This window comes from Leptosomus discolor, chromosome 15 (assembly GCF_034619465.1).
Source record: "Leptosomus discolor isolate bLepDis1 chromosome 15, bLepDis1.hap2, whole genome shotgun sequence".
Lineage (NCBI taxonomy): Eukaryota > Metazoa > Chordata > Aves > Leptosomiformes > Leptosomidae > Leptosomus > Leptosomus discolor.
The window spans coordinates 4385124-4403333 of NC_141405.1; the positions used below are offsets into that span (position 1 = coordinate 4385124).

General features: G+C 69.6%; 6 protein-coding genes across 8 annotated transcripts in view; 4 read left to right on the forward strand and 2 right to left on the reverse strand.

The window, feature by feature from the left end:
* Positions 1 to 2967: 2967 nt before the first annotated feature.
* On the forward strand, positions 2968 to 5331 carry GPRC5C (G protein-coupled receptor class C group 5 member C). Of its 2 annotated transcripts, none has more exons than XM_086473734.1 (4): positions 2968 to 3985; positions 4611 to 4705; positions 4879 to 5055; positions 5299 to 5331. In XM_086473734.1, exons 1-4 carry the CDS (start codon positions 2968 to 2970, stop codon positions 5329 to 5331), a joined length of 1323 nt encoding a protein of 440 aa, XP_086329860.1. The 2 variants fall into 2 exon arrangements, with proteins under 2 accessions (XP_086329860.1, XP_086329861.1); XM_086473735.1 differs by having other exon boundaries at positions 4909 to 5055.
* A 2739-nt stretch (positions 5332 to 8070) lies between these two features.
* CCDC137 (coiled-coil domain containing 137) lies at positions 8071 to 10166 on the reverse strand. The gene is made up of 6 exons (XM_086473738.1): positions 10030 to 10166; positions 9476 to 9603; positions 9126 to 9339; positions 8724 to 8806; positions 8536 to 8615; positions 8071 to 8286 (listed from the first exon to the last, which is right to left on the reverse strand). The coding sequence occupies exons 1-6, from the start codon at positions 10164 to 10166 to the stop codon at positions 8071 to 8073; spliced, it is 858 nt and encodes a 285-aa protein (XP_086329864.1).
* Positions 10167 to 10361: 195 nt separating this feature from the next.
* OXLD1 (oxidoreductase like domain containing 1) lies at positions 10362 to 11669 on the forward strand. The gene is made up of 2 exons (XM_086473739.1): positions 10362 to 10406; positions 11089 to 11669. Exons 1-2 carry the CDS (start codon positions 10362 to 10364, stop codon positions 11482 to 11484), a joined length of 441 nt encoding a protein of 146 aa, XP_086329865.1. The 3' UTR covers positions 11485 to 11669.
* Positions 11670 to 14274: 2605 nt separating this feature from the next.
* PDE6G (phosphodiesterase 6G) lies at positions 14275 to 14760 on the forward strand. The gene is made up of 3 exons (XM_086473741.1): positions 14275 to 14420; positions 14556 to 14596; positions 14684 to 14760. Exons 1-3 carry the CDS (start codon positions 14275 to 14277, stop codon positions 14758 to 14760), a joined length of 264 nt encoding a protein of 87 aa, XP_086329867.1.
* Positions 14761 to 15046: 286 nt separating this feature from the next.
* TSPAN10 (tetraspanin 10) lies at positions 15047 to 16554 on the reverse strand. The gene is made up of 3 exons (XM_086473737.1): positions 16477 to 16554; positions 15448 to 16037; positions 15047 to 15353 (listed from the first exon to the last, which is right to left on the reverse strand). The coding sequence occupies exons 1-3, from the start codon at positions 16552 to 16554 to the stop codon at positions 15047 to 15049; spliced, it is 975 nt and encodes a 324-aa protein (XP_086329863.1).
* Positions 16555 to 17227: 673 nt separating this feature from the next.
* Positions 17228 to 18210, forward strand: part of NPLOC4 (NPL4 homolog, ubiquitin recognition factor) — a 28639-nt gene continuing 27656 nt past the window's right edge. For both annotated transcript variants that reach the window (XM_086473727.1, XM_086473730.1), the window contains exon 1: positions 17228 to 17285. In XM_086473727.1, coding sequence (XP_086329853.1) covers positions 17271 to 17285 — 15 coding nt within the window. In that variant the 5' untranslated portion in view covers positions 17228 to 17270. The remainder of the gene's footprint in view (positions 17286 to 18210) is intronic.

An 18210-nucleotide genomic window follows, 5' to 3' on the forward strand; every position in this document is an offset into this window, starting at 1 on the left:
AAATCACCCACCGTGGACGCGACAGCGAAAGCCGTGCGGCCGTGGGGCAGCTTCGGCAGGATGGACAGCCGCCAAGCAGCCCCACGGCGGGTGTGGGGGTCGCGGGGAGAGGGGGGGGCTCATGCTGAGTCAGCAGCCGGGAAACTTGCCGGCCCCACCGGCGGAAGGAAGCAGCCGGCAGGAAGCCACATGCACCGTGGCCTCTTGGCAGCCCGGGCCCTGGTCAGCACCAGCGCGGGGGCGATGGGGCAACCGGCCCACACTCCTGGTGCTGGAGCCTTTGCCGGAGAGCGAGGGCTACCGGTGGGCCCTGCGAGGCCAAACTCTGACTCTCTGGGGAAACTGAGGCACAAGAGGCCACGGCAGAGCCCCCCACCTCCGCGTCACCTTGCTCCGGTGCCCGTGCGAGAGCACCCGCGCGTGCACATGGCCCGGCAGGGAGGTACGAACCGCTCCCCAACGCCATCCCAAAGCCAAACGCTCTCGAGGAAGAAGAAGGGCAGGCAGTGGCCCCCAGCGCCGGAGGGATGGCGGCAGCGGGTGCAGCACCTGGCCCAGACACGCCGTCTCCTTCCCGCGGGCTCCGGCGGGTGCCGGTCCTCGTGCCGTGGGTGCTGCCGGCTTCGCTTCTGCTTCCCTTTCTCCTCGGATTGTTTTCATCCCAGCCTGGGCTGGGGGGGAGGACCTGCCGGAGGCGCGTTGAACTTTCGTCCGCATCCTTCACCCTCTTGCTTCACCCTCCCAAAATAGCAGCGCCTGCCTGGAAACCACCCCCGGGGCTGGCAGGGTCCCCCCAGGGCACCCCGAGCCTCTTGGGGGGGGGGGGGGAGGGGTTTCTTCCCTGTCCCCAAGCCCCAGGGATGAGGTGACTCAGGGGGTGCTCATGCTCAACCCAGGGGTGCGGGGATGCCCGTGCTGGGATAGGGACCACCGAGTCCTTGGGGCAGGGGGTGCGCTGGGCCCCCAGCCCCTCGCAGAAAGGGCTTTTCTGGTGCCCAGCCGCCCTGCCAAGGGCTCCGGCTTTAGCCGTCAGCTGACATTCCTCCGGGAGGCCCCTCCGGGCCTGAGCCCCGCGGCTTCCCGGGGGGATCCAGCGTATCCTTACAAGGCGAGGGGGGCCGCTGCTCCCGGCTCCCACCCTCCTGCCGCCGGCCCAGCACCGAGAGGGGGTCGGTACAAAGCCCCGTGTGGGTGACGCTGCCCCGGCACAGCCCCCATCCCGCTCTATTCCAGCCCCCGATGTCCCCCCCGCAGCTCAGCAGAGCCCGGCTCCTCTGGGCTGAGACCCCACAGACTCATAACACTGATGCCCAGGTGGGCTCCCGTACCAATCCCCCCTCCTTTCCCACCCCAGCCCGGGCTCTGACCCCGCTCCTCGCCACCCTGCACCCCCCTCCCCTCCCGTCCCACCCCCACCCCCCCCCCCCCCCGCACCCACAGCCCCTTTCGTTGCCCCCGGGACACGCACCCTCGCCCGCTGCGGGACCCCGGCCCGGCTCGTTCCCCCCGCCCGCGGTGGCGGGGCAGGTCCCGGCCGGCCCCGAGCGCGTTCCCCGGGCAGAGCCGCACCTCCGGGAGGGGCCGGGCCGGGCAGGCGCGTACGGTGCGGCGGGACCGGGGCTCGCCCCGCCGGTACGGCACGGCACGGCACGGCACGGCACGGCGGAGCGGCCGGGCACCGGGCGTTGGAGCCGGTGAGCGGGGAGGGGGGAGCCCTACGGGGCTGGGGGTGCGGGGGGGGACACACACCGGGAACCGTAGCGGGAACGGGTCGGGACCCGGAGCCGTCCGCCCCCCGCGGGGTCGCCGGGCCGGAGAGTTCGGGGCGGCTCTGGGCCAAGTTTTGGGGTCCGGTACCGTTCGGGAGCACCGAGGAACCGAGCCGGGGAGGTGCGTGGGAAGCGGGCCGGGGGTGCGGGGGGGGGGGGGAGGGGGGGACGGACGGACGGACACGACAGAGCCGGAGCCGCCGGGAGGGGCGGGGGGGGGGGACCGGCCGGGCCGGGCGCGGTGGAGCCGGTACGACCCGCGGGTGCGGGGGTTCGGTCCCAGCGCTGTGCCGGCGGTCCCTGTCCCCATCCCGGGCTCCGGGGAGCCGGGGGGATGGGGGGGTGTCCCGTCCGCGGGCGCTGCTCCCGCTCGGGGTCACCTTGCCCGAGGTCTCCTGCCGGGTTCCCCCACCGCCACCCCCGGCAGTGGGGGCTGCAGCTTCCTCGCTGCCTCCTCTTCTTCCCCGGGCCCACTCCCACACTCCCCGGGGGCCGCAGGAGTAAGGACAGGGACACCCCCCCCACCCCCCCCCGCCATGCCATGGCCGTGCCGTGCCGTGCCAGGCTGTGGCTGCCTGCATGCCAGCGTCCGGCAGCGCCGGACACGGGACCTGCACTGGGTCGGTGCCCAGCACCAGAGGAGGGAAGTGGGACCGAAAGGGGAACGCGGTGGCACGCAGGGACAAGCCACGGGGACAGCACCGTCCCCAGGCATTAGCTCTGCCACCTGGCCCGGGCCCACGGTCAGTCTTCCCAGTGAAACCGGTGGGCAGGGTGCTGCCTGCTCCCAGTACCGGGGGAAGGGACAGGCACAGCCCCAGAGCCGGCTGCGCTCGAAGAAATCCCATGTCAGGAGGGAGTGTTTGGGGCGCAGAGGGGGCTGAGCCCCCCGCTCGGCTGCCCACGGCCTCCCAGCAAGGAGGCAATGGGGGACACGTGTCTGCCCGGTCCCAATCTGGGGCCGCTTCAGGCCGTGGTGGGCTCGGCTGTGCCGGCACAGATGGGGCTCCCCGGGCCCCGATGGCTCGCCGTGGCCTGGCAGGAGGGATGCCCAGCGCTGGAGATGATCCTAGCAGGGCTGCTCTGAGCCCTGGAGATGATCCAGACTGAGCCGCGGCCCCGGTCCCTGCTTCCTAACGCCCTCTCTGTCCCGCAGGGTCCCTGGACGCCCCGCTCGGCACCCGCACCGCGGTGCAGAATGGGTGCTGCAGCAGTGCCGCCGGCGACCGCCTGCGTGCTGCTGGCCCTGCTCCCCGCGGCCAGCGGGCAGAGCAGCCCTCCCTCCGGCTGCGGCAAGGACCTCTCCTCCCTCTACTACAACCTCTGCGACCTCTCGGCGGCCTGGGGCATCGTGCTGGAGGCCGTGGCCAGCCTCGGTGTGGTGACCAGCTTCGTGCTTACCATCGTCCTGGTGGCCAGCTTGCCCTTCGTGCAGGAGCCCCAAAAGAAGAGCCTGGTGGCCACGCAGGTCTTCTTTCTTCTGGGCACCTTCGGGCTTTTCTGCCTGACGTTTGACTTCATCGTGGGGCCGGATTTCTCCACCTGCACCTCCCGTCGCTTCCTCTTTGGCGTCCTCTTCGGCATCTGCTTCTCCTGCCTGCTGGCGCACGCCGTGGCCCTCAACTTCTTGGCACGGAGGAACCGGGGCCCGCGGGGCTGGGTGACGCTGGCGGTGGCCCTGCTCCTCGCCTTGGTGGAGGTCATCATCAACGCCGAGTGGCTCATCATCACGGTGGTGCGGCAGGAGGGCGGCTCACCGGACCCTTGCCAGCTGGCGGATGCCGACTTTGTCATGGCGCTCATCTACGTCATGTTCCTGCTGGTGGCTGCCTTCGGCACCGCCTGGCCGGCCCTCTGCGGCCGCTACGGCCGCTGGCGCAAGCACGGCGCCTTCATCCTGGCCACCACCGGCCTCACCATGGCCATCTGGGTGGCGTGGACAGCCATGTACCTCTATGGGAACCAGCAGGTGGGCGAGAAGCCCGGCTGGGATGACCCCACGCTGGCCATCGCGCTGGTCTCCAACGCCTGCGCCTTCCTCCTCCTCTACGTCATCCCCGAGGTGACGCACGTGACGCGGCGGGGCCCCGAGCAGGCCTTCGAGGACGACATCTACCCCACGCGCGGGGTGGGCTACGAGACCATCCTCAAGGAGCAGAAGTCTCAGAGCATGTTTGTGGAGAACAAAGCCTTCTCCATGGACGAGCCCTCCTTCGGTAGGCACCCAGGGCTCACCGGTCACCCTCTTGCCCCCACGGCGGGGCCGGCGGCGGGCATCAGCACCGGGGCTGGCAGCGGCGGCGAGACGTCTGGCCGCGACCCGCCCGGGTTTGACGCCTGCTGTTGTTGTGACTCCCGAAAACTCGCTGGGCTGGGTCTACCAGTTTGGGCTGAGCTCAGCGGCGGCAGGGGTGCTCCCTCCCCGGCGTGGGGTGCCCACGGCTCCCGGCCCTCCGCCCCGGGCAGCCGCTCTGCTCCCGAGACCCTACAATAACACGGGGCGGTGTCAGCTGCCCCGATGGGGACCGGCTTGGGCAGCGGGTGCCAGCCCTGCCCCGGCAGAGGCGTCCGCAGCCCCCGGGGCAGGGTGGGCGCTCCCGAGCAGCACCCGCACCACCCCACCTCCCGAGAGACCCTGCAATAACAAACCCTGGCCGGGCAGGGACAACCCCGGGGATGCAAACCCTGGGGACACCCCTCCTGTACCCCTGGAGAGGCACGGAGCAGCCGGCTGCTGAGTCGGCTCATTAAACTGGCTAACGAGCACCGGCTCCCGGGGGGGGGGGGGGGGGGGGCTCTGTGAGCCCCCCCTGCCCCTTCACCGTCCCCGTGTCTTTGCAGCCAAGAAGCCGGTGTCCCCCTACAGCGGCTACAACGGGCAGCTGCTGACCAGCGTCTACCAACCCACCGAGATGGCTCTGATGCACAAGGGGCCGGTAAGCGTGACGCCGCGTGGCACCGCGGGCCAGCCGGGCTCACCAGGGGTGGCCGCATCCTGCCCCATGGACGGGCTTTCAACTGGAGTGTCCAGGATGGGGACTAGGGGGTGTGGGGGGTGTGTGGAGGGGCTCCCCTGGCCCCTGTGTCCCTGGAACGGGGCGCTGGTGAGGCTCACCCATCGCCTTCCTCTGCCCCTCAGACCGAAGCACCCTACGACGTGATCCTGCCCCGCGCCTCCACCGCCAGCCCGGCGGCCGGCAGCGCCAGCTCCACGCTGCGAGCCGAGGATGCCTTCGCGGCGCAGGCCCGGCACGCCGGCACCCAGCGGGACGGCCGGAGCTGCCAGGTGGGTTAATGTGCAACGTGGCGGGAGCCAGCAACGAGGTCCAGCCTGCAGCCGGGTCCAAAGTCTGTCCCCACCACAGTGTCTCCCGTGGGAGGGCAGGGAGGGCTCTGCCCAGCACCCCACAGCGCCGGGGTGAGTCAGGCTGCACCACCCCACCGGTGGCAGAGCCGGGTCAGCCGACTCGTGCCGCGGGCCTGCCGTCACCACTGCGCCACCCCCAGCGCCATCCCGCTCTGCCCGCAGGTGCAGTCCCCGTACGGCAGGAACCGGTGGTGAAGCCCCCCGCGGCGAGGGTCCCGCAGCGCCAGCACAGCCGTGGACCCACCGTCCCGCTCCTAAGGTCTCGCCAAGCCTCCTCCTGCCCCGCCACGTCCGTCCCGCCCCGTCCAGCAGCCGGAGCCGGTTCCTGCGCCCGAGTTGCCCAGACACGGTCCCGGAGCCAGCGCTCCTGCCTGCCCGTGGCACCCACAAGCTCCCGGCTCTGCCCAGACCCCCGCATCCCTGCCGCAAGGGTCGGCTCCCGCGAGGCCAGCCCGAGTCACCCCCTTGCTGCCTTCATGATGCACAGACAATCCGTCCCCACCCCGGGCCAGGGACAATCCGCCGCTGGAGAGCTGGTGGGACTCCTGCCCGGGGCTCCCCCCGGTGCGGTGCTGAGCCCCCATTCCACACCCTGAGGGTGTCACAGACCCGGAGCCGAGCCGGCACCATCCCGCCGCAGGGTGCAAGGTGACGCGAAGCTTCCCCCAGCTCTGGCTCCTGCTGTGCCTCAGTTTCCCCATTGCTGGGGAAGCAGGGGCTGCTCAGGGGATCAGTGCCTTGCTGGGGGTGGGGACCTGGTCCCCTGCGGCTCCAGCCCCTTTCTTGGTGCCTTCGCCCCTCGGGGCTCAGGGATCCCTCCCGGGGAGCAGGGAGGGAGCTGGGCCCCTCACCCTCCTCGTGGCTTTCTCTGTCGTTTTTTCCTCTTCCCCCTTTTTTTTCAGGTCAGCCCCAATAAAGGTGGTTTTTCCTACGTGATGGCAAGGGGGTCCCCAGCCGCGCCACCGGCTGCTCCCCCATCCCTGACCCTGCCACCACCAAGGGCTTGCACCGTGGTGCCGGTGGGCTCAGCCCCAAGTCCCCCTCTTGGGGGGGCAAAGGGAGGACTCAGAGCAAGGCCCTCAGCAACCCCCAGCCCCAATTCCTGCTCCCCATCCCCCCCGCACAGATGGGGCCACTGGGCCGGGATCTGGCAGCACCGCACCGGCAGCCCGCAGGCAGATGGGCTGCCTGGCGGGGAAGCGGCACGGCACAGAGGACATGCCAAGGTCGGGGGTGGTTTCTCTTGCTCACATATTGCTTTTCCCCTCCACCACGATTTCTCCTGGCGGGCAGGAAGCCTGTGGCCAGGGCCGGCAGTTGCCATGAATTATTCAGGGGCCGAAATGGCAGCGTGGGGGGCAGGCGGGTGACCTGGTCTCCTTGAGCCGGCGCTGCGCTATGGTGCACGGCCATGGTGCACGGACGAGCGAGAGTTTGGCGCCTGCCATGTCCTGGCTGTGCCCTTGCCAACCCCATGGTGCCGGCTGCGGGGACACGGCAGCCCCAAAGGTCGGGGACGGCGGCGGGAGCTGGTTGTTTGCAGCAGGATCCGGCCACGGCCACCCCCACGCCGGGGCTGCTCTGCGTCACCCGTGTTTACCTGGCACCCGCCAGCAACAGGGACATCTCCAAGCAGCACCAGGCACTCCAGGGACACCGCCGCCGCCATGTGCCCTCCTCCCAGCAGCTGGCACCACACGGCACGGTGCCCCCTCCCACCCCAAAGGCACAGCCACCTGCAAGCCCAGCGCTGAGCTGGGCTGGTGTGGGCAGCCACGGCGCGGCACAGCTCTGCCTTGCCGGGGTGTGACGGAGGTGACACCCCGGGGGACAGCGGGGTCACCCAAAAAAGCAAAGACTCCTTTCCCTCCCCCCCCCCCCCCCCCCCCATTCAGCTCTGGCAGGGGACACCAGAGCTGCCGGTGGCTCCTTTCCCCGTGCCCGGCCCCAGCCCCTGCGGAAGCCGCAGGATCCCACCGGCTGCCGTCAGCGCCAGCGCCGGCCCCGCTCCAACAGGCAACGCTTTGTGCCAGCGCCGCGGCACGCGGCACGCCGAACAGCAGGGCCTTTGTGCCGGGCAGGTGAAGCCACCGGCACCCGCCCCACGGGCAGGGCTGTGCCGGGAGCAGCCCCCCCGCACCCCCTTGCCTGGGAGCTTGAGGGGGGCTGTCAGCCCTGGTGGGGGGTGCGCCAGGTCGGTGGCTGTGCCGGATGGCGCGGGTGCAGTGATGGAGCTGTGGCAGCAGCAGGGACACCGCGGTCACTGTGACCCAGGGTGTCTGCCGGGGGCACGGGCAGCGCTGGGGGGTGATGCTGGGGGCAGGGGTGAGCGTGGCCGAGGACTAAGGGCTCACGCAGCGTCCCCCGAGCAGCGACGAGGGAGGAAAAGCGCCATCAAAGTGCCACCGTGCAGGGGAGTCCTGCGGGATGCTCCACATCCCCGGGGCTCACCACGCTGTCCTCTAACTGGGAGCTGCGGTGGGAGACGGTGGGGTCATGGCCAGGCACTGGGGGCTCCCCCCGGGGCTGAGGGTCCTGCCCCCAGCCAGAGCCCTGCAGGGCCAGCCTGCAGAGAGTGACGGGGACACACCTTCGGGCATGCCACACAGCACAGCCACGCACACACCGGCACAGCAGCGTCCCTTCCCGGCCACCACGCAAGAGGGGAGGCACAGACACGCTCACGCCACCAGCACCCAACGGCACTTTTACTACAAACGGGTCCGTGGCACCGCGGGGCTCCCAGCTCCGGCACCGAGCCCGTGGGGTACCCCGAGCCGAGTCACGGGGCTGGGGGGGGAGCCCCAGGGCTCAGCAACAGCAGAGCAGCATCAGGATGAGTGTCCCCCTCGAGTCCCGGGGTCCCCTGCAGCCTGCCCGCTGCCCCGCACGCCCCCGTCGGCACCAGGGAGGCCCCGCTCCTCCAGGCTGGGCTCAGCGGGGGACCCGGCGTCCGGCCCGGGCGCTGCCCCGCGCCGCCTCCTGCTGCTGCTGTCGGCGCCTCTGGATGTCCCTGTAGGCCTGGATGACGCGGGCTCTCTCCTCCTCCACGATGCGCCGGCGAGCCAAGGACACCGGCGCTGCCGGGGACACTGGGGACGCCTGGCTCTGGCCGAGGCGAGACGTCAGGAGGAGCCGCTTCTGTCCGGCCTGCGGGAGGAAGATGGGACAGGTCAGGGAGGCTGAAGGATCCCAAAGCCAAGACAGGGCTCCGAGGAACCATCACCGGGAGGTCAGGGAGGCTGAAGGATCCCAAAGCCAAGACAGGGCTCCGAGGAACCGTCGCCGGGAGGCTGAGGCCACCGCTGCCCTTCCAGGCCTCATTTCCAGCCCAAGGGAAGTGAGACCACCCTGGGCCAGCCCAGGTCGGCAGGGGGCATCGCCCCCCCCACAGCTCACCTGCTCTGCGGGGCCCCAGCCCCTGGGCCGTGACGTGATGGTGGGCGGCTGCGTCACCACTTCGCCGAACGCCACCGTGTCTGAGAGAGAGAGAGAGAAACGGGCACCGGCGTCAGGCAGGAGCCCCCCGGCACAAGTTGCTCCACCTCTCCACGCACCGCCGGGGCAGGGGGGCACTCCAGACCCACCTTGGAACCGGCTCTTCTCCAACATGGCCTCTTTCTTCTCCTCCTTCTTCTTCCGAGCTTTTTCCAGCTTCTTATTCTGAAACCTGAAGAGCTGCGTTACGGCCAGGGCTCATGACCGGGAGCGAGTACTTCCCTACCCCGCAGGATCCGCCCCCCAGCAAAACCTGGGCCCCCCCAGCTCTCGCCACCCACCTCCAGGAAGGCGAAGCAGGTCTGTGGCTTCAGCCCCAGTGATTCAGCCTCGTGGAGAGGAGGCCCACAGCCCCCCACCCGCACCCCCCGTCGCTGCCAGATGCCAGACCCGCACCACGGCACTGGCAAAGCACCTGCCACGCACCCAGAACCGGGCTGGGGCACAGGCCTGGGCTGACCCAGTCCAGCCCCGGTGGCCTTGCTCCTCACTCTTTCTTTCTCTTGGACTTCTCCGGGGCTGTCAGCTCCTTCTCAGGCTCCCGCTGCAGCTGGTTCTTGGTGAGGAAAAGGACACGCTGCACCTCCTGCTCCATGCGGCAGACGTAGGAGTGCTCCGACTCCCCCTTCCCCCTCCTGAATTTGGGCACGGGGATGTCCCCCTGGGCCGCGGGGCCCTTTGGCTTGGGCTGCTGCTGCTTCTTCTCTAGGAGAGACGGGTGACATTACCACAGCAGTGACAATCTGGGGATCCTGCCCCACTGCAGGATGCGGCCGCCTCCAGCTGCACCGCAGCGCCGTGGGCTCCCGGCACCCCGGCTCAGGCCGGCTCCGTGTCCCACCTGCCGCCCGGCGCTTCCCGGGGTCGGGGCGCTTCATGGCCTCCCGGCTCCTGATGAGTTCCCGCAGGCGGAAGGGGATCTCCTGCTCGTCGGGGTGCTTGGGCTTCATGTTGTCCACCTTCTTCTTCCTAGGAGAGAATGAACGTGGTGAGAGGCCTGCCCTGGGTCACCAGGACCCGGGAGCAGTGGGACACCGAGACTCGGGTATGGCAGGACATGGGGACCCGGGGGATACCGAGACTCGGGTATGGCGGGACATGGGGACCCGGGGGACACCGAGACCCGGGCATGGCGGGACACGGGGACCCGGGGGACACCGAGACCCGGGCATGGCGGGACACGGGGACCCGGGCATGGCGGGATACCGGAACACCTGGACCTGATGAGGCACCAGCAGACCCGGGCACGGTGGGACACCGTGACCAAACCCCTGGAAGCGGGGTCCCCCAGCAGGGCCCGGCTGGTCCTGAGGAACCCCTCGATCCCGTGGGGGTTCAGGCCTCAAACCGGGAGCCAGCCAGGCGCGATCCCGACCGGATCCCCCGGGCACCGACCTGCCGTGGCGCGGGGCGGCCGGGCCCCGCCCCGGTGCCGGTGTCTGTCCCGATCTCTGTCCCTGTCCTGGTCCCGGTCTCTGGACCCGGCCCCGGCCCCGGCCCCGGCCCCGACCCGGTCCCGGCCCCCGGCCCATGGCTCCGCCGCTCCCCAAGCTCCCACCGCGCCGCCACTTCCGGCTTTCCCGCAACGCGCCATCATTTCGGCCCCGCCCCTTACTTTCTATTGGCTTTGCTCGGCTGCCAAACCCTCATCAGCTAGCCGTGCCGGGATGCTATTGGCCAGAAGAACTGTCGCTCGGGGCGGGGCCGTGGGAGGGCGCTGCGGCCGGATGTTACTGCGCGGGGCGCGCGGCCTGGCGGGGGCGCGCCGGGGGGTGAGGGGCGGGGTGACCCCACGGGAGAGGGGGGTCGAGGGGGGACCGGGGGGGGGGCACGGGCTGTTGGGGGGGGGGGGGGGAGGGACGGGGGAGTGCAAGGAAGTGCTGGGGATGAGGTGTGAGGGGGAGTCGGGGGCTCGGGGGTACATGGGGGTGCTGGGGGTGAGATGGGGAGCTGGGGGGGAATGAGGGGTGCTGGAATGGGGGGGCAGGGGGTGCTGGGATAGGGGGAGCTGGGGGAACAAGGGGGTGCTGGGATGGGGGGGCAGGGGGGTGCTGGGGATGGGGTGGGGGGACAAGGGAGTGCTGGGGTTGAGATGTGAGGGAGTAGGGGGGCTGGGGGGAGCATGGGGGTGCTGGAGACAGGGGTCCTGGGTGGGAAAATGGGGTGCTGGGGATGGGATGAGGAAGCTGGGGGGAGGACAGGGGAGTGTTGGGGACAAGGGGGACAAAGGGGTGCTAGGAATGAGATGGGGAGGGTGGGGGGAGATGGGGGGGGGCTGGGGCAGGGGGGCTGCTTGGGGTGGTGATAGTGGTGGGATGGGGGGTGCACTGGGAGCAGGGTGCTGTGGGGCAGCTGGGGATCCTCTGGCCACGGGGTGGGGGGGGCACAGCGGACAGGGCTGCCCCCCGTGTTTCCTTCCCCGGGCTGGCGTCAGCACGGGGTCGTGATTTTCAGGAGCCCCCGGCCAGCACCGACAGCCGCGGGGGGGTGCGGAGGGAAAAGGCCCCGCACTCCCCCCGCCCCGACACCTCCAGCCTTCGGGAACTTTCGGACACCCCGGCAAAGGCCAGCAGCACCTTGGACACGCCGGGAAGCGACAGCGGGACGAGGGGCACCCCCCAGGGTGAGGGGGGTCTCCCTCCTGCCTCCCCCCCGCTCCCCCCACCCCCCACGCACTGCTGCGGGACCGGCTGCCCCAACTGTGTCTGGGTCGCGTACGTGGAGGAGCTGCTGGAGCGGTACCAGGACGGCGGCGCCCGGGCCTTGGCGGCCATCGAGGAGCACGTGGAGGACGAGAACGTTAAAATGATCCTCAAGATGGAGATCAGGCTGCGCACGGAGAAGGACTGATCCTCCCCCAGCCCCCAAAAACCGGCGGGTGACACCCCGGGAGCCTTGGGGATCCCAACTCGGCTTATTTAAAGTATTTATTGGTGCGGGTTGAGCTCTGGGGATGGTCTGAGGGTCTCCTGGGGGACCAGTGCAGCGTTGAGCACGGGTTCCCACGGGAGGTTCAATACAGGCCGTGCCCAGGTCGTCGTGTCTCGCCTCTTGCCTACGGGAGAACCTGCCCTTGGGGACAGGCAGCAGCTCACGCGTGTTCTGAGCCCGGATTTCCCGCCTGCTGCGCTCCCCCGGGGTGGAAAATCCCCGCCAAGGGCAGGCTGGCGTGTCCCCCCCATCCCTCCCCACGCCGCTGCTCTTGCCTCGTCCTTGCGCTCCCCAGCTCGGGTTTTAAGCCCCTTTCGGCAGCTTGGCCGTGACCTGGTGACTGGGGGAGGCTGGGGCACCTTGCCGGACCCCGCCGCCGCGCCGGACCCCCCTCCCCATGGGCACCGTAAGCCTCTTAGGGGGCTTCTTGGCGGTGAAGGGCTTGCCGGAGGGGGGCACCTAGGGCTGCCAGCCCCTTCCCCGGGCAGGAGGGACGGGCAGCGTGCGGCCCCGAGCACGTGGGGCCCGGCAGCTTCCTGGCAAGGGCACAGCCCCCAGCTCCTGCGCCGAGGTCGCGTCCTGCCGGACTGTTCTTCACGGCACCTTTTCTTCCTCGGTTGCCTTTACCTCCACCTTGAAACCCCATCGCTTTGGCCCAGCCCATCCTGCCCGGCTCGGCTGGGGGGGCTCGCAGGCTGCTGGCCATCGGGAACCCCTGCAGACCCCACCTCCCACCCCATCCTCCTGGAACGAGCTCCCCAAGGAGCCGGGGAGCCCTTGGGAAGCCCTTGAGCAGCACTCGCTAACGAAGCCCAAGCTGGAAGCGGTAATTAACGCCGGAGCCCTGCTCTTTGCCAGAGAAGTAGCCAGTTGCGCCGGCTGCGTAGGAAGCGCGCCCGGATCCCTGTAATCCTATTTGTTGGAGTCCAGCTAATTGCAATTAGTGGCAGGGGCTGAAGTTCAATTAAAGTGTGCTGAGATTATTCCTTTTTGTAATTGCTTTAGTGCTGGGATTAAGGGAAGCTTTGGAGTGATACCACCCCACCACGGGCAGGGGCTGCCCAGCCCCTTTGCTGCCAGATTTTGGCCTGCGATGCCCACACCCAGGCAGGGCTCAGGTTGTCCCCTGGGTGAAGGCAACCGTGGTGGCACCAGGGAGGGGGACAACGCTTGGAGAGCAGCCGTTGCGCCAGGACCTTCACCGGAGCCAGAGAAGAGTCTGGCAGCGCCTGCAGGCAGGAGCCCTGGCAGCAGAACCCAGCAGCCCTTGTTTTTGGGGCTGGACCGTGCTTGGCACCAAGCAGAGGGCACAGGCTGAAAGCCCGGCGTGTACCAGTGGTTCCAGCCACGCAGGCTCTGCCACCGGTATTTCCCGGCACAGCCTGCCTGCAGCTGCCTGCACGAGTGCCTTGCCCTGGTGGGGTCAACCCGCAAAGGACGTTCGGTTCCCAGCTCACAGGTCCTCAGGGCGAACCAGGCTGGGGGTCCCATCCCTGCCCCTGGGATTGAGGGGCACCGGAGTGATCTCTCATGGAGTGAGGGTCCCCTGGGAGAGGAGGCAGGATCCCCCCACGGGTGATTTGCTGCCTGTCCTGACACGGTCAGTCCCGGCAGCGCTAATCCAGACACCTCCTCCCCATCCCACCAGGGCAGAGGGGGGCGGGGGGAGGACATCAGATGACCCCTTTGAAAAGAAGGGACATAAATAATCCTATTACCCCAGAGCAGGATAAAGCTGCCCTCCCCTAAAAGCCACCCAGAGCGTCTATAGGACGTGGGCCAGCAGGACGGAGGGTCTCCCGCGGAGCAGCGTTGGCCTCGGGGACTGCGGTGGCTGCGTAAGTCGGGGGGCTCCGCTCCACGCGTGGGGTGGGACCCGGTCCCAGTGGCACTGGGGCTCCTGGGGCACAGCATTGCTTCGCTCTGGGCTGGAGCCTGCTCTTGCCTCCCGCTCCTGCAAACCAGGGGCAGCATCTCTGGCGTCTCCCCGAGCTGGGTCCCTTCTCGCCCACCCGCTGGACCCCTCAGCGGGGCTGAATCCCCCCCCTTGCACCGATGCCGGAGCCATCTCTTGGGCTGCAAAACTCCCGCACCCAGCCCGTGGCGGGGCTGCCGTGACCGGAGGAGGCACGACTGCAGCACGATGGAGCCCGTGTGCTGCCCTCCGCCCCCCAGCACAGGTCCCGAGGGGTCTGCAGCCCGGGGTGCCCATGCCCACCACCCCTGAAGCCCACCCCGCTGCAAACGAGCCCTGAGGGACGCCTCGCTCCCACGGCTGCAGCCGCACCGATGCCAACCCGCTGCGGCATGTGTGGCTTGACCCCAGGGCGAGCCATGGGGGGGTGTCCCAGCGAGGGGGTCCCTGGGTGTCACATCCATGCTGGGATGAGGGGCAAGGGCTGGAGGATGCGGTGGCTCTGCTGCCCCTGGGGACGCCCTTTCCTGCCTTTGGCGTAAGGGGATTAGCAGGCTCTGAGCTGGGCTATGGCAAGGTTGGGGAGGGGGCTGGAAAGCCGATCGGCGATGGCTGAGGGGTCCCGGGGCAGGAGAGGGTGGGAGCAAGGGCACAGGGTGCCTGGAGGTGGTAGGAGAAGCTGGTGACCCCCCCCCATGTGTCTCCTCCATCAGGTGTGAGGAGCCACCCCGTGCCAGCACCGGACCCGCAGTGACAACCGTGACCCGGGGCAGGCTGCCGGCCCCGGCACAGCCATGAGCCTGGAGCCCCCCAAGCCAGAGATCAAATCAGCTACGAGGGTGACGGGGGGACCCGCCACCCCCCGGAAGGGACCGCCCAAATTCAAGCAGAGGCAGACAAGGCAGTTCAAAAGCAAGCCCCCCAAAAAGGGGGTGCAGGGGTGAGTGGGGCAGAGTCGCAGGACCCGCAGCAAACCCCCGATGGCAGGGGGAAGGCAGCCGTGTGTGCCAGCCTGGGGTGGGTGGGTGCTGGCCAGGGGTCACGACAGCCTCTCTCTCTCTCTCTCTCCTTGCAGGTTTGGCGACGACATCCCGGGCATGGAGGGGCTGGGAACAGGTACAGGGGGCCCCCCCTTTGCAGCGGGCAGGGAGCGGGGCTCACTGTGGGGGGATCACACTGACACAGCCTCTTTCCTCTCCCCAGACATCACTGTCATCTGTCCCTGGGAAGCCTTCAGCCACCTGGAGCTGCACGAGCTGGCTCAGTACGGCATCATCTAGGCAGGCTGCGGCCACGGTCACCCCGTAGGGCTGCATAGGTAGAAGCACCCCCCTCCATCCGCATGGCGGGGCTCAGCCTGGAGAAAAGCTCATTAAAACCCAGAACGAGCACTGGAGTGTGGTGTCGTGGTCTGGGGCTGGCAGGAAGGCGGATGGGAAGCGTCTCCCCGAGCCGCAGGGTGGGATGGACAGTACACGGATGGGGTTCGAGCTCCTGCCAAGGTTTATTTTGCGTTCGATCAGCTTCCCCTCCCGCCCATCCCCAACCCCATGGCGTTCCCCACCCTCAATCCCGCGTCCCGACGGGCACGAGGTCTCCGAGCATCTTCAGCGCCATGAGCACGCCGGTGGCCTCCACCAGCACCAGCACGGCCGCGCCGGCCACGATGCCGCCAGCCTGGCCGCGGAGCCACGCGCCGAGCTGTGCCACGCAGCCCCCCAGGTGCACGACGGTGCCGGCCGCCACGTCCCCCAGGCGCAGGACCCCGAAGGCGCACTGGGCGTTGGCGATGGTGCCGTTCTGCCGGGGGTCCAGGCAGCAGGAGGCAGGGACGCTGCACGCCTGCACTCCCGGGGCGCTGCAGTTGAAGTACCTGCAGGGACGGACGAGGAGAGCCGCTGGGTCCACGCACCTTCCTGGTGCGGGGGGACAGCATCACCTCCCACCCCCCCAGCACCCCAACTCACGGGTTGGTCTCCCAGTCGCGGTAGGAGCTGAGGCCGCAGCACTGCAGGCTCTGCTGCACCTCGTCTACCAGGAACTGTAGGTCCGGCTCGTCCTGGTAGCGCAGGAGGCAGAGGAGCAGGGCGTCCCGCAGGGCATCCCGCAGCTGGTGCCGGGCCCCCACCAGCAGCAGCCCCCCCAGCACCTCCAGCGCCGCGAAGACGAGCACGGCCCCCACGAAGAAGCGCAGCAGGCAGGGGCTGGAGCGGAGGGCGCCCAAGCAGCCGGCCAGGGAGACAGCGCTGGCCCCCAGCCCCGCCAGCACGAAGAGCAGCATGGGGTCGGAGCCCAGAGGGGTCAGGCGCTCCCCTCGCAGCGAGCCCTTGGCTAGCAACCCCCACACCCCCACGGCCAGGGCCAGCAGGCCCAGCAGGAGGAAAAAAAGGTTCCAGAGGAAGGCCAGGTACCGCACGCACTGGCTGAAGGTCCCCGGCTTGCAGGGGATGGGGCACCAGGTCCCAGGGTCCTGCTCGGCCATGGGAAAGTCCCCGGCCAGCGAGCCATCATCATCATCGTCAGAGGAGGAGTAGGGCAGCTCCACCAGCCTGGATGCCTGCATGGACACATGAGCTGCTAACAGCCAGCGGAGCAGCCCCAGCAGACCAGCCCCAGCAGACCCCCAGAAATGCCCCGCCTTGGCCCATGTATCCCCCACCCCGAGGCTATCACAGGCTCCCAGAGCCAGCATGCACCCCCTTTGCAGGAACCCCCTGTGCAGGGTGCCCCACACCCACCCCCTATGCTGTAATCCTGCCTGACACAGAGACCCCCAGGGGCTGAGCTTGTGGGCGCTCTCCCAGAGCCCCTGTCCCTAACAGGGACCCCCAGATTCATCCCTACGGAGACCCCCAGGGATGCGAGCGCTGCGGGCTCCAGCACGGAGACAGCACCCCAGGACGCAGCAGTCATGGGACACAGGGTGCAAGGGGCAAGAGTGAGGGCTGAGGGTCCCAAGGGAGGGGACCGGGGGTCCTGCGGGGCCCCAGCATTACCTGCGGCAGCAGCCGGGTGGTCTCCCCACCACCAGCCACCCCATGGGGCCAGGAGAGCCACGCTCTTCTCAGCGCCATCCTGCTCCCAGCCCAGGCCCAAGTCACACTCCCATCATGTGAGGGGCTGTGGCCGGCGCTTAAATGGGGCTGCGGCTCCCGCCCCCACAGCTGGGCCCGATCCGGCCCAGCCCCCGCTGCAGCGCCCACCGCCCCATTAGCGGGGTCGGTAACGGGGGCACAGAGGGGCGTGTGGTGGTTTGGAGTGAGGGGGGGGGGGGGGGGAGGACAGGTCCCAGCAGAGCACATACCCTGCTGGCCGGCCGATGGGAGCCCCCCCACCTCCGCAGGCTCGTACCTGGGGCCACCGGGGGACCCCACACCCGGGGCCGGGCCCCACAGAGGGGGGGACACCCTGGAGGGCCGTGTTGCCAGCGGAACGAAGGAGTGGTGGTGACGGCAGCGGGGGGACAACTGTGGCTGTGGCACCGAGGCAACGCACGGGGACCACTATGGCGGTGGCACCGAGGCAGCGCCGGGGAAAGGGGTGGGGGCGGCTGTGGCGGGAGCCCCGCCCCGCCCCGCCCCACTCGGGCTCGGAACCTTCGTGCGGCGGAACGCGGGTGGCGGGACGCGGGGCCCGGGCGGCCTTGGCGCAGGCGGCGGGCCGGGCCCGGGGAGGCGGCGGGCCGGAGCGGGTCGGGCCGGGCAAAGCGGAGCGAAGCGGAGAGGAGAGGAGCGGGGCTGGGCCGGTAGCTGGACGGTGCGGCGAGTCCCGGTCCCCGGCGAGCAGCGCGATGGCGGAGACGATCGTGAGTAGGGCCGGGAGGCGGTGGCGGCGGCCAGGGGGGAGGGGCGATGAGGCAGCAGATTCCTGTGGGGCGGCGGGGCCGGGCCGCGCTCACCGCGCCCGGTGGGACCGCACCGGGCTCCCGCCGCCGTCTAGGGACGGGGCATCCCACCGGGAACCGTGTAGCAGCCCCTAGGGCTGAGCCCGGCCGGGCCTGGAACGGGCCAGGCCCGGCAGCGCCCCCCACCCCCCCCACCACGCCCCCCCCGGCTCCGGGAGCGGTGCCATGGACGGATGCCCCGTGGTTTTACCCCAGGGAAGTGCCCCCTCGGAGCGTGGGGCATTGGGGACCGTGACCCCGCGGCCCGCTCAGCCCCGGGGCGGGGGGTACCTCCGGGGAAGGTGCCCGATCCGGCCGGGGTGCCGGAAAAGGGGCTCGTCGGTCCCGTAAGGGTCTCCCGCCCCCGTTAGGCTGGGCTTGCTCCCGCGCTGGGAGTTGGGGAGAGTGTAAAGGGGGTCCTGCGAGGTAACCCCGGGACACCGGCAGCCTCCCGTGGCCTCCCGTGGCCCTCCGTTCCGCCACCCTGAGCGTGGCTCTGCGCTACGTGTCAGCAGGTGAACGTGCTCCTCGGACCAGCCCGAGTCACTTCGCTCGTCCCCAGTAGCACAAGGACGGTGATGTTTTCCCTGCCAGTGTGTGAAGAATTGTCCCTGGTTTTTTCCCCTCCAAAAAACACACCAGTTTTCCCCATCTCTGGCTTCAGTTGGCAGCGAAACCGCTGTTTGGTGTTTCGCAGGAACAGCCTGAGCCTTGTGGCTCTTCTCCTCCCCTTCCCCAGCAGCGATGGAAGCTGCGCGGCGGTAACGTGGGTCGAAACGAGACGACAAGTGCCCATTAGCACCAGTCAGGCCAGTGTTCCTGTGTAGGCGCTGAATAAATTGCTCCC

Excerpts from the sequence above, each read along its gene's own strand:
- GPRC5C (XM_086473734.1), top strand. The coding sequence starts at position 2,968 with ATGGGTGCTGCAGCAGTGCCGCCGGCGACCGCCTGCGTGCTGCTGGCC. Across the intron at positions 4,706-4,878 it reads CTCTGATGCACAAGGGGCCG|GCTCACCCATCGCCTTCCTC; the intron begins GTAAGCGTGACG and ends GGCGCTGGTGAG. Across the intron at positions 5,056-5,298 it reads GGGACGGCCGGAGCTGCCAG|GTGCAGTCCCCGTACGGCAG; the intron begins GTGGGTTAATGT and ends CTCTGCCCGCAG.
- CCDC137 (XM_086473738.1), bottom strand. The coding sequence starts at position 10,166 with ATGGGCCGGGGGCCGGGACCGGGTCGGGGCCGGGGCCGGGGCCGGGGC. Across the intron at positions 9,604-10,029 it reads GCCGCCCCGCGCCACGGCAG|GAAGAAGAAGGTGGACAACA; the intron begins GTCGGTGCCCGG and ends ATTCTCTCCTAG. Across the intron at positions 8,616-8,723 it reads GGAGAAGAGCCGGTTCCAAG|ACACGGTGGCGTTCGGCGAA; the intron begins GTGGGTCTGGAG and ends TCTCTCTCTCAG.
- OXLD1 (XM_086473739.1), top strand. The coding sequence starts at position 10,362 with ATGTTACTGCGCGGGGCGCGCGGCCTGGCGGGGGCGCGCCGGGGG. Across the intron at positions 10,407-11,088 it reads TGGCGGGGGCGCGCCGGGGG|GAGCCCCCGGCCAGCACCGA; the intron begins GTGAGGGGCGGG and ends CGTGATTTTCAG.
- PDE6G (XM_086473741.1), top strand. The coding sequence starts at position 14,275 with ATGAGCCTGGAGCCCCCCAAGCCAGAGATCAAATCAGCTACGAGGGTG. Across the intron at positions 14,421-14,555 it reads CCCAAAAAGGGGGTGCAGGG|GTTTGGCGACGACATCCCGG; the intron begins GTGAGTGGGGCA and ends CTCTCCTTGCAG. Across the intron at positions 14,597-14,683 it reads CATGGAGGGGCTGGGAACAG|ACATCACTGTCATCTGTCCC; the intron begins GTACAGGGGGCC and ends TCCTCTCCCCAG.
- TSPAN10 (XM_086473737.1), bottom strand. The coding sequence starts at position 16,554 with ATGGCGCTGAGAAGAGCGTGGCTCTCCTGGCCCCATGGGGTGGCTGGT. Across the intron at positions 16,038-16,476 it reads CCACCCGGCTGCTGCCGCAG|GCATCCAGGCTGGTGGAGCT; the intron begins GTAATGCTGGGG and ends GTGTCCATGCAG. Across the intron at positions 15,354-15,447 it reads CGCGACTGGGAGACCAACCC|GTACTTCAACTGCAGCGCCC; the intron begins GTGAGTTGGGGT and ends CCGTCCCTGCAG.